Source organism: Macrobrachium rosenbergii, chromosome 37, assembly GCF_040412425.1.
Source record: "Macrobrachium rosenbergii isolate ZJJX-2024 chromosome 37, ASM4041242v1, whole genome shotgun sequence".
Classification (NCBI taxonomy): Eukaryota; Metazoa; Arthropoda; class Malacostraca; order Decapoda; family Palaemonidae; genus Macrobrachium; species Macrobrachium rosenbergii.
In genome coordinates, this window is record NC_089777.1 from 14,754,345 (window position 1) to 14,771,532 (window position 17,188).

General features: G+C 36.4%; 2 protein-coding genes across 35 annotated transcripts in view; one reads left to right on the forward strand and one right to left on the reverse strand.

Annotated features, from left to right (window-relative positions):
* LOC136825341 (uncharacterized) overlaps positions 1-13,658 on the forward strand; it is a 34,401-nt gene extending 20,743 nt beyond the window's left edge. For 8 of the 22 annotated variants that reach the window (XM_067081572.1, XM_067081571.1, XM_067081556.1 and 5 more), the window contains 8 exons: positions 2,123-2,312; positions 2,785-2,914; positions 3,073-3,294; positions 3,679-3,792; positions 4,911-4,943; positions 9,293-9,423; positions 9,728-9,880; positions 12,485-13,658. In XM_067081572.1, the coding sequence (XP_066937673.1) occupies positions 2,146-2,312; positions 2,785-2,914; positions 3,073-3,294; positions 3,679-3,792; positions 4,911-4,943; positions 9,293-9,423; positions 9,728-9,880; positions 12,485-12,575 (1,041 nt within the window). In that variant the 5' untranslated portion in view covers positions 2,123-2,145 and the 3' untranslated portion in view covers positions 12,576-13,658. Of the gene's footprint in view, positions 1-250; positions 449-2,122; positions 2,313-2,784; positions 2,915-3,072; positions 3,295-3,678; positions 3,793-4,910; positions 4,944-9,292; positions 9,424-9,727; positions 9,881-12,484 lie in introns of all 22 variants that reach the window. The other 14 variants (XM_067081577.1, XM_067081561.1, XM_067081576.1 and 11 more) reach the window with 4 other exon arrangements.
* A 449-nt stretch (positions 13,659-14,107) lies between these two features.
* The window catches only part of Art1 (arginine methyltransferase 1), a 35,072-nt gene continuing 31,991 nt past the window's right edge, over positions 14,108-17,188 (reverse strand). For all 13 annotated transcript variants that reach the window (XM_067081592.1, XM_067081580.1, XM_067081587.1 and 10 more), the window contains exon 10: positions 14,108-14,990. The gene's annotated coding sequence lies outside the window, so the exon portion shown is untranslated. The remainder of the gene's footprint in view (positions 14,991-17,188) is intronic.

The window sequence follows — 17,188 nt, forward strand, 5'->3', positions numbered from 1 at the left end:
TATTCATACTTTATTAGGTTTATCAGTTTCAAGCCCTTTTCTCTCTTTAAATATTGCTAGGAAGACTTTTTAAATATTGCTAAGAAGAGACTAGCTTACATGCTTAATAGCTAAATGCTGAAACTTGAATTGTTGTTTTACAATAAAGTCTCAAAGAATAATTTCATTTTTTAGAAATTGTTACATCTGGTAGCACTAATTAAACAAGGTTCTGTTCTCATGATTTGAATTATATTTTTATATTTGACAGTGATCTTCCCACTGACTGCTGATCTTGGGCAGAATTTTGCAAAGAATGCTTGAAAATGCGTGTGTGACCAGAGCTGTGGTTAGACAGAAACTTTGGCTCTAACTTTGACTCGTTTATATCAAAGTAGACTAATTGCACTTTCCTGTCTTAGAGAGTACACAGCACGTGCAAAGCGTTTCGTCACTCCTGACAGAAGTGGTAAGACTGCTTTTTAGCGCCTTAGTTTGCTAGAGTGCTGATTTAAAATCTATAGCTTTGCTGTTGTGGCTTATTTACAGCATTAATTAGAGAAGTTGCAGTCGTTAAGTAATGTTAAACATGAAACATACAAAATAAAGATTGCTTTTAGCAGAAGGTTATGAAGTGAAAAGATATTCAAAGAAATAAACTACGAAAGTTTTATGCAGGGAATGATGAACGTCTTTCTTTACCAGTTCAGACATTTGAATTACATCCTGCTGCAGGCATTTTCATCTTTGCTGAATGTAAAACCAGAGTTGATTCCGACTGTGGCTACGTGATTCACATTCCAATTCTACAGCGCTGCGTTGAATCTGTATTTGCTGTTACCTACTGTTACTACTTTCAAATGAACACCATTTTCGTTGGAAGCTTGAATTTCAAGTCAATGGATCTTATGGGTTTGTTCCATATGAATAAGATTCATCCCCTGAAAAATTATAATCCTGGCTCTTCTTACAGCTACAACATCAGAAAATCAAAATTCTCTAGGAGCCCTCTTATCTGGTTAAATGGTGTTTGGTTATCATCGTTGTATGACGGAGAATCTTTCGGTGTAACACTGATAGCATTCCTTCTGTGGCACATTCTGAAGTGGCATGAAATCTTACATGCTGCATCCTATTGGCCCAAGTTGCATTTCTTTTTTGCCATTTGTTTTGTATCTATATTTTCCCATGGACTCTGCCTCATTAGCTTTCCAGTGTTCTTAATCTTACCCTGCTCCAATCTCATTCAAGAAAAATCCATCCGGCAAACCCTGCGAGAGTAGGGATGTGTCCCCCCGCATGAAATTAGTTTTTAGTGGTTATAGTCCGTAAACTAATTTCTGGCTTTCTCTGTACGACTGGTTCATGTTTGTTGTTTATGGCTCAACATTGTCCTTCCCCATTTTTAGCGGCATGTCTTGGAACCTACTTTCTGGCATTATCCTGTCCAGTACTGAAAAACAGAAACATTGAAAAGTATTTAAATGCATCCTTTAGGGAAGTTCTGTTGGGTGGCCGTAATATAGATGCTGCGACACATACAAACATTGAGCTATTGGCTACATGGTCACCACGGGGCATAAGGAATTAAATGTCTCCTGGGATAACTGAGCTGCCACAAGGGGTGCATCTCCATCCAGGAGTTAAAGAGAACATAAATGTACTGTATTGTCTGAAGACTGTTTCTGTGAGCAATATTTTAAACTTAAAAAAAACAACAACTTGTTCAGGAGGAGGGTGGCATATATGTGCAATTAACCATAATTGCAGAGTGGACAGTACTGCAGTAATGCTTTAAAACTGCATTTGAAATGGCTGTCATCGGTGTTAAAATAAGTGTGATAATGCTAGTGAAAAGTAAATTGCAACCCAAGTTTGGAAATAATTTTTGTCTTAAAACTTTATGCCATACTTCATTCATATTTTAAACTTGGGTATGTGGTATTAGTCTTAAGGTAATGTGTGACTTTGATAGGTTAAGTGTGCAAAATAAAAAAAAAAAAAATCAATAGAAAAATTATATGATTTTGTAAGTGAAGCTGAACATCCTTAACCTTTCAGAAATATGCTACACGTGTATACTGTACTTTCATGTGTTAAATCTTTTTTATTTATTTATTTATTTATTTTGTGAATTGCCCAGGTACAGAAGAGGGTAAAACAGCCATGAAGAGAATCAGAGTTGAGTGCGGGGTCTGCAAGGCCACACGATTTTATTCCATACATAGAGGAATCACCAGGATTGCTGGAGTGGTTGCCTGTGAAGCATGCAGGCAGTTCTACCAGCGTTTCAAAAAACAGCCTTGGGTGGTTGATTGTTTGAAAGGGGGAAAGTAAGTAGTACTGTACTGTAGTATCTGTGCATTACTGTGCGTTTCATAGTGGAATATTCTTACAAAATCAGTTTTATTAGAAAACCAACCTCTGTTGAAGAGTTATATTATTGTATATACTACTATAGCTTATACAGGCAGTCCCGGTTAACGGCAGGCTTGGTTAACAACGATCTGGTTTTATGGGGCTTGTCTAGTGATGAAAATCGGCAATTTTCGGCGCCGAAAATCGCCGATTTCTGCTTATTGGCGTCGATAATTGGGGATTGGTGCCGATACATACCTAACAGAGGCGCTGATAACCGAAAATTGGCGCTTTTTGGCGCCGATAACCCCCAAAAATTGCCGATTTTCGTTTAATGGCGATTTTCGGTTATCATCACACCCTCAGAAACGGAACCCCGCCAATAACCGGGGACTGCCTGTAATTAATTTTTGAATTTTACTTTTCATTATGTGAATTCCTATTTAGGTGCTATGAACTTGATGAGACTCCAAAAAATAAATGTAAAGCCTGCTGGGTAGCTCACATTATTTGCCGTTGCCCTGTGCCAGTCAGTTTGTACAACAACTTGATTGGTTATCTTCCAACAGAGCTGAAGGTTTGTAGAATATTTTATGGTATTACTCTATCATTGTATGATTACAGGTAGCCCTTAGGTTCTAAGCGTAATTTTACTGTATATATGTATATTTTTGCTGCTTTTTTTAATTATTATCGTGGTTGGTTATTTGTTTTGAGTTTTACCGTTCATTCAAGGCAAAGATGGCAGCAAGACCTCCTACTTCCGATGAGGTCCCTGAAGAAAAGAGAGGAGGTTTAGGACTTGAAGTGTATAAGGATGAGAGCTGGGTGGATGTTACGGACAAGAGTGAGCTTGCTTCGTTGGTTCAGTCCGACGATGCGGTTGATTCTGACGAAGTCAACGAGCCAGAGATGGACGTAGAGTACGAGGCTGAGGAAGAGGCAGTCGAAGACCCGGTAAGTAGACCGCTTTTGTGCGAAGTCAGCGACGGAAACGTTTTTGCCCTGATTTCAGGAGTTTAGAAATGCTCTGTGGTGAGCATACTTTATGGGTAGTTTTATTCTTAGTAGCACTGGTTACGTATGTCATACATTTGTATGTAGTGCAGCAGATTAAAATCCACTGATGTATGGCTTGTTTGAAAATGTGTTGTCTTCTTCACTCCTAGTTTTGGAAAGATATGAATGCATTGTTACAAGTGGCATAGCATTACTGCATTACAGTTTATGTTTACTTTTTGTAGTGAGAAGTCATTCTTTTGTTTAACGGATGGTAGTGTCATACCAAGACGGCTGTAAGAATATATTTTTACTGAAAGTCGTTTTATGATGCTTTTACAGGGTGTACCTGATAGTGAAAATGAGAAGACCAGTGCAGCTGGCTCAGGGCGGGAAGGCGTAGGAAGGAGAGGGAAGAAAACACGTTCTCAATTAGATCCTGATCCTGATGAAAGGGTAAGTCTTTACATTGTACAAGTATAATTCATTTTAATACATTAATGATGTTGATAGTATTTAAGAACAGTGTTACCTTGTAATTAGAGCATGGTTATCAGATTTGAAAAAGATTAGAAATGCACAGATATACCTCCACTTACATCATTTTGACGTCTGTCATTTTCTAATTTAAGGTAGTTTTTTTAATAAACATATGGAAAAATCAAATTTGACTAACATCAGTTAGATTTATATATACAAAGACATATGGTACTACCGGAAGACATGGCACCACATTCTGCTAGGTAGATTTTGTGTATATGTGGGAGCTACAGTGTCAATTGCTGTACTGAATGTGAAATGGGAATGTTTCTGAGTGGCACATTAAGTATTACCGTATATTCATTGGCAGCTAATGAATTACAAGTTTGTCCCCAAAGAGGCTTAGATTGTATGTTGGTGATTTGTCCATTCATTTACTACTTCATGAATGGAGGATGGATGAAGCGAGTTCTTTCTACTATCTTCTGTTTTGTACACTTTATGCTTGTATTCGTATGGGTTTAAAGAAGTATTTATAGTATATTTAGAAACTAGCCATGGCATGGTTGTGGAATGCATTTCCTAGCTATTAATTTTAGTCAGGTAAACAGTGGGAAATTGGGCACCTTTAAACTAAAAGCGTCTAGGCTTTCTACCTGCAGTGATTATGATACAATGAATGAATTAAATCATACTGAAAGAAGACAGTTTTATCATTGCATATGAAATTTATGTTTTACCAAAACTTATGCGTAAAATAAAATAACATAATATTCTTTGTTCTGTTGAAGACTAGTTGCCTGTGATGTGAGATATGAGTATTTTTATTTCTCCTCTGCTTGGTACTCTATGAGTGCCTTGTGATTCAGGAGGGTCTTATAGGTAAAGATTTCCAATATATTTTCAAGCAAAAGAATGAAGATTAAAACTTTTCTATGGTAAACAACTTTAAGAATAGAGTTTGCAAGAACTGTAAAGTAATAATTATCTTCATGTATTAGAGCTATTGTTGAATGCCTTTTCATGCCCAAGGATTGCCATCCAGAAATTTTTATGTTCTGTAATATTTATTCATGCCACTTCTCTATCTTTAGCAAACACCAGGCTCAGAGAAAGGATCAGGAGTGGTTAGTAAAATGTTTTATTCTATATACAAACTTGATGGATGTTGCTTATGTTGAGCTTGTCTCGTTGGAACTCATTTTTAGTGTATGATTCGCTAAGCACCTATATAGAATGAACTTCCCGACAGTTGTTTAGAAATGATAGTTTGAGTCCAAGATATTTGTTCTATGGTGTATCACAGCTTCTTGATATATAACGGATCTAGCCCATGCTGTGAAGACAGATCTGGATGGGTTGACAGGAAGTTTAAAAGTAGAATTTAAAATCCTTAGACAGAAAAATTATGGATGTACATTGTTTTAATATTATTTAAATGTTATACACACTGTTGGATTGTACTGTAGTGTTGCTGCTCACATTAGCCTTCTTCCTACCTTTCTCTGAACCATAGCCCAGCATTACTTGAAGAGTTTTAAAGGTAGAACATCAAGATTTTAAACAAAATACAGCCACATTGGGAGGATGAAAACTTCAAAAACACGATAGCTAAAACTTACCAAAACTGGCTCCACTTGTGTAGTGGTGTGCACATGAAAGTACCGCATACAGAACAGGCAGTCTCCGGTTATTGGTGATCGGGGTTTTGGCACCGATTTCTGCTTATCGGCACTGATACAGGCAGTTCCCGGTTAACGGCAGGCTTGGTTAATGGCGATCCGGTTTTATGGGGCCTGTCTAGCAGTGAAAATCGTCAATTTTCGTCGCCGAAAATCGCCGATTTCTGCTTATCGGTGCCAATACATGCCTAACAGGCGCCGATAACCAAAAATCGCCACTTTTCGGCACCTATAAGCCGAAAAAGCACCGGAAATCGCCGATTTTTGGTTAACATTACACACCCAGAACGGAACCCCTGCCAATAATTGAGGACTGCCTGTAATTGCGTATTGACGCTGATACATACCTAACAGAGGCACCGATAACCAAAAATCGCAGATTTTCAGTTATCAGTCATTTTTGCTTATTGTCACGCCATCAGAACTGGAACACACACATGCACCCCCCCCCCCCTTGCCAGTAACTGGGGACTGCCTGTATGTAAAACAAAATAAAGAAGCACACTTTCCCAAGGAGCTAATTTGGGAGTTAACACTAAGTACCTAAATAGATTTAAGTACAAACTTTGAATGAATGGCAGCATACCTACTCGGTTTATAGCTCCACTGTTTGCTTTGGAGGCTTCATATTAAGGTTTATGTTTTTTTTTTTATGTCTCAGTGCAACAAAAACATCCCCAAATTCTAGACTTAGAAAGCTCTAGATATCTCCTTAATCTTGAAATAAGTATGGTATTACTGTAATGTGAAATGTTGTTATTTTTTATAAGATTCTTAGTCGACTTCAAGTTAAGGACAACTAAAGACTTAACAAACTGATACATTGTAACCTGCAGAGTAATATTTGGTCTAAATGATCATCTGTCAGATAAAAACATCATAATCTATTCTCTAGAAAGTACAGGTCATAAGCAAAGTAGTTGTGTATTCATAATAATTTTTTCTTCCTGTTGCTTATTTACATTTCCAGTGCCCAGTAGTTGATACACATCTGCCACCTCTTCTGTTAGTACAGGCTGTCTCCTTTCTTAACAGGATTCTCCTACTCTCTGTCAGCAGTTAAGGTTTCTTTAAAACAAGGATCACCTTTCCATCCTGTATATAGAATAGTGAAGATTCTTTTTTAAGTCTTAGATATATTTTCGTACCAGTTTCCATGATGTAAACGTTACGATTTATTTTTCATTCTTCAAATGCAAACCTAACTGTGGAGTATACAGTATGTTAGTTATTGTTAAATGATCTACCAGGAGTTTTAGGCAGCCAAGAGAGTTTATTTGTTCTAACTGCAGATATTTAAAGTATCTAATAACTGCAAGCTCAGAACAGAAAATTGTAGTTTCTGGTGCTGTCTGTACCATGTGGTTTAGTACAGTTCAGCAAAGATAGGAAGTAAAAGGTTTACTGTTTTATGTGGATTATATGAATCAGGATCACTTTACTTAACAAATGTTGGAATACGTGCTTTCTTTGGGAGCTTTATATGAAAAATCAAATACACAGTGGTACTTTGTACTCAGGCTCTGTCTGTTCCAGAAGGCTGTCCGAATGCCAATATGTGTGATTACTGAATGAGTTTTTCCCGTAATGAACAGTGTAAATTGGATTATTCTGTTCCAGACCAAAAAAGATACATAAAAAGTGTAAAATAAGTATTTTTCCTCTTAATTTAACAAAGAGTAAATTATTCTCTACCTCTGTACCTAAGAAAGATGATGGCAGATGTGGAAGGTGAGGAGGAAGTGAAGAGGAGGATGGATTTTATTGTTTTACAAATGGTAGACAACATTGTTTTTGGGTTTCTGTCAACATTTTTCTATCTTTCTACTGCTTCCTTCTTGAGACCCTCTGTGCTTCTGTCTCACTAAAAAGATGTCCAGTGATGTCTGGTTTTGTCTTCTTGTTAAAATGTTCCTGAAATGATAGCATTGTCATTCAGCTGGTTTATGATGTGGCCATATGAAATTCTTGCTATGAGTTTCTCTTTCAGTTATCATTTTTTTATCTACTCGTCTTTTTGGTTTGCTGCTGTCAACCTTCTTAGGCCCCAAGGTGACATATTTGCACATGAGAATCACCAGAAAAACAAACAAAGACAAGATGAATTAGGAAAGCTGTGCACTGACCATGAGCTACAGGTAGCTTGCCCACTTGCTCTTTGTTTCAGCTGGGAGCTTCATATGTGTGGCACACCAGATGCCATTCCTGTTTGCCTGTTCTAGCTGGCTGTTGCTGGTCGTTCAAAAGCCGAGAAAATACAAAAAATAAATCTAATTTCTCAGACAAAATGTCCAAAAACTGAACTGCATGAGTGAGACATTGAGTACCAAGGTGCCACTGTATTTGAAGTTCCTTGTCATATCAGTGTTGATGTTTGTACATCTCAGTGTAGCAAAAATATCTCCAAATTGGAGGCCATGAAATCTCTAGATATTTCCTAGACCTTGAAATGAGCATGATCTTTATGTGATTTATTTTTATTTTCTGTAAGATTCTCAGGTTGAGTTCAAGTTAAGTACAACTAAAAATCTAACATACTGATGTTCTGTAACCTACAGAGAGAATTTTTTGGTCCAGATGATCAGCTTATATCCAGGCATAGTGTTTGTGCTGGAAAACACTTCTTTGTTGACACATATTCATATTTTTTGTGGGTATACAGTAAACCCCCCGTATTCGTGGGGGATGCGTACCCCCCCCCATGAATAGCCAAAATCTGCGAATACTCAAAACCCCTCTAAAAACACTAAGAACTGCCTATTTTAATAGTTTTATCATAAAAAATTGCATTTAGTCATGAAAATATGAAAATACAGTAATTAGTGAATATTTCTCAGTGAAAAATACCGCGAATGGGCAAATTTTCCGTGAATAGTGGGTAGATACGTTCCACAGAGAAATCCGCGAATACACGAATCTTCGAATCTTGAGAACGCGAATCCGGGGGTTTACTGTACATTTCTTCCATACGTGGAATCAAAACATCATCTTCTATTCTGTGGAAAGCAGCTCTGTATTCATATTATAACCTCTCCTGTTACTTCTTCATTTGCATTTCCAGTGCCCAGTAACTGATACATTTAATACTTGTGTGTGTATAGGCTGTCTCCTTTCTGAACCAGACTTTCCACTCTACAGTCAGAAGTTGAGGTTTGTTTAAAGCAGTGGTCAGCTGCCATATATAGAATAGTGGAATTTTTTATATAATCTTAGACATATTTCTGTACCAGTTTTCACAATGTTATGGCAATAGTTTCCTTAAATTATTGATTGGTAAATTTTCAAGTATTTGAAGTTAAGCAGAGAGAATTTGCAAACTGTAGAAGATTTTATATTTCAGATTAAAACTTTGCTAAATTATACAGTATACTGTAATTATATTGCAAATTATTGCTCTAACACTCTGAAGGGGTGAAGTGCACTGCCACTAATCATTTTCAATGGGTCTACGTGGAGCTTCAGACTACCAAGCACGTTTATTTATTTTAACTGCAGATGTATACATCTGGTAATTGTAAGATCAAAAAGTGAAATTTTAGTCACTATTATGTATAGTGTAGTTCTCCAAAGGCATAAACCAAGAGGTTTCTCTACACATTTATAGGCAGGGTTACAATTTCTTGTGAATTTTATGAATTAAGATCCTTTTCCTTATGATAGTTTTGCATTCTTAATTATTCGTAATTGTTTTGCATTCTTGATTTTGTAAAGAAAAAAGTTATCAACCATATTTATCTTGATAGGGGGCTATAAAGTATTTACACAGTGTTTTATTTCTCTCTTGGTACTTACAGGTAATGGCATCATTAATTGAGGGGTTGCACGTCAACAATCAAAATAAATTCATGGAGAATTTCAACCCCAAAACAAGTGAGAGAGTCAAACGTAAAAAGAAGAAAGTGCAGTACTTCAACAGCACTGGGAGGTATGTTAGTTAGTTATAAATGATTTGTTTAACCAGACCTCTGAACTCTTTTAGGGTTCGTCTTGGGCTGGAAAAAGAAGGGGGTCTGATGGTGTTTAGTATGATTATGGATAGCTGTGACAGTACTTAGGTTTCAAGTGTTCAGTTGTCGTGTTTTGGAGTAAGTTTTGTCCTGCCTTACCCTTTTAGGTCCCAGTTCTGTCTAGTTTTCCCTTATATTTTCAGCATGTAAGTACAGTATGTTTATATTTAATCCTTTAGTATATGTATACAGTAATCAGGTGTGATTTTTTTTTCCTTTTAGAGCAAAAACCCCCGGGTCACAGTGCATTTATGCCCCAGATGGAACATTGGCGAGTACAGGAAAAGATCTGTGTGACTGTCTACAAGGGGACTGCCCAGGTTGCCACTATCCATGCCCTAAATGTAATTCAAGAAAATGTGGAACAGAGTGCAGGTATAGTAAACCAAATTTGTTAGTAAATATACTTTTAAGATAACATGTAACTTCTGTTTTATGTATTTTTCTCTATTACCAACTGTTATTTATGAACCAGTTGAATTAAATAGTTGTATGTTCCGCAGGCATTAAGGAAAGGTGCTGAGCACACATTAAATTGAATTGAATAATAAATACAAAACCTCAAAAATTACCTTGCATACAGTCAAGTGGTATCTATGACAAAGAAACGACTTACAAGCTTTAAATAAAAAACACTAGGTACATGATAGACAGAAGAAATATGAAACCAAAACTGAATGTAAAAAATTCATTTGCAAATAAACATGCTTACCAAAGATGTACCGATGTACAGCGGTCCTTCTTAAAGAATTTTAACTTTTTTGAGTCGTAGCCAAACAGCTCTTTTACTCGATACCTAGTCAGGATAAACAACAATATTCAAGTGTTGATTCAGAGCTGAATTCATGTACAGCAGATGTCTGAAGATGTGTATGGTACTCTACTGTGGTACTTGTAGCACATTTACATGGCGGTCTGTGTTTTACTGTTCGTCACTTCATTTTGTTCTCTTGCCATTTTTACCTCTTTTCAAGACCAGTAGTAGTTACCACAAAGACAGTCCCTTGCATATCATCATGTTGTTGGTACTGAAGATAATGTGAAGCATCCTTTCAACCCCAGCTGCATTGCCTTCGGCTTTTAATTCTTCTTGTGCTTTGAAGCGATATCATGAACCCACCCAGACCAGGAATTGCAAAGGGTGCAGTTACTTTGTCTTCTGTACTGAATCTAGGTTTTCAGTGCAAAATTTTAAGCAAAAGCTAGTCCCATCAACAACCAACCAACCACTTGATTGGTTGACTTCTGAAACCTTATTGTGACCCAGGAAGCCCCCCAGATTAGGAATTGCCAAGGGTACTGTTACATCCTCTTCAGTACCCAGAAACTAGCTTTTCATTACAGAATTAAGATCAAAAGCTAATTGTACTGCCAGCAACCAATCAACCACTTGATTGGTTAACTTATCAAACCTCTTTGTGACCCACTGATACAATAAACTGCTTAAAGTATTTCATTGTTTATTTATTTATTTTTATAACTGGGTATTAACACTGCTCAAACATCCTCCACCTGGTTATGGAGCTGGTACAAGAGAAGCAAGCTCAGAAATCATTGTTGTCAACATTCACATTTATGGGATAGGACATCAGCGCTATTTCCATTCTCTTCTGTATTGTCTACTTTCCATCAGAATTCTCACCGAGTCCAAGTCACCACCTAGACTGTTTCTCCACGATTTTAGACATTCATAATGATCAATACAATGCTGTTACCTTATCTGTCGTCGTACGTAGGTACTCTTCTCCCTGTGTCGTGTGCCCAAATCATCTTCAGAAAATGATCAGGTTTTATTTACAGCGTTGATATTTGAGGTATTGCCGTTAGGTCATGCCCATGCCCCCACAGATGGCCACTAGACCTTTGTGCCAGGAGCATTCTTTGCTTTAGACCTTACAATGAAAACCTATGTTCTTGGAGGATTTTGTAACATTTGCAGTTCCTGCTCTGGGTGTATTCATAGGAGGTGATGGGGAAGATACACCTTTTACCGCCTTATGACATTCATGTCATTATGTCAAAACAATGATACTGTAACCTGAAGATTCAGCATTGCCAAACTGTTTGTCTGAGTTATTGCTCCCCAAGTGAAGTTTGCTATACACCATCTTATTTTGGTTTGGGGAGGTGGTCCTCAGAACTTTCATATTCTTTTTAACTTTGGAAGAAGGAAACTTGACATGGTGTCATCTTTGCCCTATATTGATAGGTTTTATCTGCCTGTGTCTTAACAGTATGGTCATCCAAAGTTGCTTTACAAAACTTACTCCGGAGCAGATTTAGACTTAAGATTTGTTTTGAATACTTTTCCAGACACTGTACTTGCAAAATTCCTACTTCCTCTTCCAAAGTGCCAGGATATTCAAAAAGATCATTAATATACTGGCATGCCAGCTAGTTCAAAGCCCACTACCAGGAACAAAATTAATTGCAGCGTCAGGGGCTGATACTTCTTTATTTGCACTGGCAGAATTGGTGAAAACCTACACTAGATATACAGAGAAAAAGAATTGCAATGTTTAAAACACAGTCAAGTTGTAGAAATTAAAAATGAAATGTCTAAAGTTAGACAAGGAAGCAGTGATAATGTCCTAATGCAAGGGTAAAGAAAAATGAAAAATAAATCATCAGCACAGAGTATAAAAGTGGAGCACGTCTCACTTTATGACTGCCATGTTGCTTGTAATAATGGCAGATGTAACTGGAAATTTAATGCCTTTCAGTAAAAGGAATATATTTGAATCTGTAAACCTTCAAATTTGAAAAATTTAGGACTGACAGTGAAGTAGCATTGATGAATGATAAAATACCAAAATTTCAGGTTAGTACAAAAGTAATGTAGATAGTCACAACTTTTGAGAAAAATACGATTAAGGATTGTAGTAAGGACTACTGTAATTATTTTGAACTGTAGTTCTAAATTGTCATTCATGGTAATGAAAATATATTAATGTGTGATATTTACATTTTTTGTTGCAGGATGAACAGAAAATGGTATTACGAGAAGGTAGAAGTGGAAGGAACTAAACTCTGTTGGACAAATGAGTGGGTCAAGAAGCCAGAGAAGTAAACTTAATGTACTTTTAACTGAAGTTGATATTTTCTTACCTATACATCATTAAAGTTTTGCCATCATTGTTTTGGCATAGACAAGTCTAGTTTTTTTTTATAGGATTTTGAACAAGGTTCTCAAACTGGACATTTCTTTAAGCAAAGGTTTTTTTGACATGACTTGGAATAGTTATCAGGTTGTAACCAAAAATGTGGGAGTCGGCAACTTGTTAAATATTATTCTATTTTAATCTGGGTATGCGAATTTTATTTTTGTTCGTCATCAATTTGCATTCTTCCGAGTAGTAGTGATGCTGTCCACCAGCATCACTTTACCAGATTTATCTTGAGATTTGGTAATTATTTGCATTGTATACAATAGTAGAAACACGTACAGGCAGTCCCCGGTTAACGGCGGGCTCGGTTAACAGCGATTCGGTTTTATGGGGCTTGTCTGGCGATGAAAATTGGCAGTTTTCGGCGCCGATACCTAACAGAGGCACCGACAACCGAAAATCGGTGCTTTTCAGCGCCGATAACCCCTGAAAATCGCCGATTTTCAGTTATCATCACACCCTCAGAAACGGAACCGCGCCGTTAACCGGGGACTGCCTGTATGCATACAATAGGTGCAAAGGCGGTCAAGAGACACTGGTATGTCATGAGTTTCTGTGAGGCAAGCAAGAGGAGACTCTTCCCACTTGGTGGTCTCATTGGGTGATGCTATGTATTACTTCGCCATGCCTCAATCATATTACATCAGATTTTTTCATAACCGGTTTTCCAGCTGCGCAGGAGAATTTTCCCAATGTAAAGTCCGAAGGTTTGTATGTTTGGAAAAATAAATTTATTAAAAATTTGTAATTTTATTCTGTGCTGTTGCTACTGTTTATTTACTTCTTTGAGGCCATTCAGTTTGGTAGTTGATTTTAAAACTAATTTATTTGTAATTTGCTACGGGTTATAGCCATTTCATGTTAATTTTAGTTTGGTCATCCATGCATTATTTTTTTTTCCCAAGTGAGAGAGCCGATGTTTGCTCTTTGTTATCTTAACCCATTTGTATAAATTATTTAATTACAAATAAAGTGCATAAAATATATTTATCACACCGATTGGATCTTTCCTAGTTATTGACCCCAAGGGTTTTTGGGGGTCGTAGACATCATCAGGCAGCACCGCTTTGATATACTACTAAGCATACCGTGTCCAAGATACCCAATATCCTGCATGATACAGGTCACAAAATTTGTAACCTGCACCTAGAGATGTTGTATGTAAAAGATTAGGTTAATGTCTTCATAAGAACAAGTTATTCAAATGAACTATGGTATATTTCAAGTAAAAGAGAAATACAGCAAATGGGTTGTAAGTTAAGACTACCAAGAGGGTCATTTCTAGATTCATACAGCTAGTGTAATGAGCATTTGCCTAAATAGGCAGGAGGAACTATGTAATGTACCCAGGAGTGCTATTAGTAATAAAAACAAAAGTAATCTACTAATTCTGCAGGTTTGAAAAACATCAAGGTGGTGAAGAAAATGAAGTTCATGTATGCTTTCTTTTATTGTCACTGTAAAAATAATTCAATAACATACAGTAACAGTTGCACTAAACAATGGAATGGCATATTACCATGCCCTTAACTAGAGGACTAGAGCAGCATGGGGTCTCTCCCTCTTTCCATCTGTCCTTCGCTTTTGCTCATTTGAAACTTCTCCACTTTCCTAGACTGTACTGTATGTTCTTGTTATAAACACATGACAATATTTTTTATGCAGATACAGTACTATCAAACACGTTCTTCATCTAAGTACAGATGTTTATATTTTTTAAACATATTAAAAGGAAAAAGTCAATAAAATTTTTCTTAAGACGTGGACATCATGGCCTGAACAAATGGAGACGTGATCACTGGAATCTCATATAAGGAGGCTCTTCTCCTTTCAACTACCATCTTAATATTTTCTACAAGTTCCACATTCTACTGACAACACTTCACATAGCACTTGCACCATCGCTTCACTCAACTAACTTCTCATCTATAAAAAGCTTGCACCTTCAGAAAAAATAAAATATGAAACCAGATTCCATACTGGCCACAGCCTTGCAGGGCAAGAGTCCATGCTCAACCCTTTGGACAATGGAGAGGCAAGAGTATTATGCTCATCTTCACGACACTCGGTCAGAAGAGAGACGGAGTCTATAGCTCATCCAAGTACATATAAAAGAAAAACCACGAGCAATCTGAATTGTACACTGCACTATCACCAAAAAAATCCATTTATGCTGCAAGTTGCTTTGCTGAAAGCACGAACCAATTGCATCCAATCTTGTTCAACGCATGTGCTCCACTGGCTTGTAGCCTGTTAGGCAAAATCCAACTTGCATCATCAACATGGATAGACTGATGAACAACAACTCAGCAACTTTCCTATGAAAACAAAGAAAATGTTATGCAAAATATCACAAGGACTAATTTGTAAAATTATGCAAATATATACCAGTAATTTTTTTTTTTTTTTACATGTATAGCAAAATCTATGAAACACGTTCTAAGCATCTGCAAGCACATCAGACTAGTCCCTTTCTACAGATAATAATAATAACAGTATTAATAACTAGACATCCTAATTTCAACATTTCATCTTACAAATGAAAATTACAGCTACCCAATTTCCATCAGCTATGTACATTGCAATTCATATATTTCTTAATACAAACAATAGCATTGCATGAGCATTTGAAGCAGTTTAGGGCAATATCAAAGTGCTGCTACTATTTGTATTCCAGATTTTACTTCAACATTTGAGAAATTTGCAGTTTAGTTAAAAAATTTGATTAATCATGGCACAAAGTTAAATATCTTGACTACAGAGGGCTGGGCCAGAAAGTTTGTCCTTCGAATAAACACAATTTTATACATCAAATAAATTACACTGACAGTTATGTTCCCAATTCTTCTCATATTGTCAAATGAATTTTGGGTTTTCATATATTTTATTGTACCGTTTTACTGCATTTTCTACAGATGGGTGCAGATCTAGTCCAAATTTTATTATTCTGTACAAAATTAGGAAAGATGTACATTAACCCTTAAGATGATAAACCATACTTGACACTAATAATAAAATCCATCCCCCTTACCACGGTCGATACAGAATAGATAACATTTATAAATTTGTCAATGTCCCTTGGACCAACATGACAGGTAAAAGAACTGAAATGCTTCCATTACCCATTAAACTGTGACAAAATAATCTGTATGTATTTTAGGGTTCCACTCTCAAGTGTTACAATTAGCTTTTTTTTTTCCCCCTTAAATTTTTTCTCAAGTTCTACTGTAGCAATCACCAAGTCATTTCTTGCTATCGAGAATAAAACTGGCTTGTAATTAGGAATGGATTTGTGATGGGAACCCCCCCCCCACCTTTAAAATTAGTTTTAATATTCCGATTTATCTGCATGTATATGGAGTACAATTTTTAAATCCTATGTACACCTGATGAGTCTATGAGAAATTTACCTAATAGCAACATGTTATGATTAATTTGCTTGATGTTTACCGTTTTCACTCACATCCTTTTAACAATTACATACATATGCTTTTGGAGTCAGTATTACTTTCTAAAATTTTTTTATTGTTTCCCTTCGGTCTTTTTACCTAGTTGTCTAGTGACTTCCTACATGTTTCCCCTTTCATTTACATTAAAACAAAAAAATCCTCCGACCTTGCCAATCTAAAAGTCTAACTCTTTCAACTATAAAATTTAACGGTAACCGTAATTTCTGACAACAACTGCATGACCCTTCAAAAAGAATATATCTTTTTCATTTATAAATGACAATCAAAGACTACCAATTGACCTATCTAACACTGATTTATCTTTAGTTGTCATATCTCAAATTCTGCCGAAACAATTATTTGTTCTTTAATGAGGGGTTATAACAGACTGGAATACAGTAAACCCGCCGTATTTGCGTTCTCATGATTCGTGGACTCGCGCATTCGCGGGTTTCTCTGTCGAACATATCTAGCCATCATTCGCGGAATATTCGCCCATTCGCTGTATTTTTCACTGAGAAACATTCACTAATTACTGTATTTTCATATAATTTTCATGAATAAATGCACTTTTTGTGATGAAACTATTAAAAAACTCAGGTATATGCATTTTTACAAGGTTTTTCTGTTTAAACTATCAAAATGGGCAGTTCAAAGTGTTTTTAGAGGGGTTTTAAGTATTCGCGGATTTTAGCTATTTGGGGGGGGGGGGATGCATCCCCTGCAAATATGGGGGGGTTCACTGTAGACTAATAAAGTAATGATGACACAATGGTTTATTCCATTTATGACCACTTTGTTCCGTGAACTGCATGAAGGTGTACCTGATATAACAGATTACAGTACATTTATAAAGAAAAAATCTACAATTCTACAAAATCATAAAATTTCTTCAATGAACAAAAAAGCAAATTTCCTTTATATGAAAGGAAGATGTGTATGGACGATCATGACATCAGAGTGCAATGATCATCTCTTGGTTGGAAAGGTGATGTTTAGAGCATGGGGAGTAAAAATTCCAGATCCTAATAAAATTAATTTATGAATTCTTTTTATATTATAAAGTG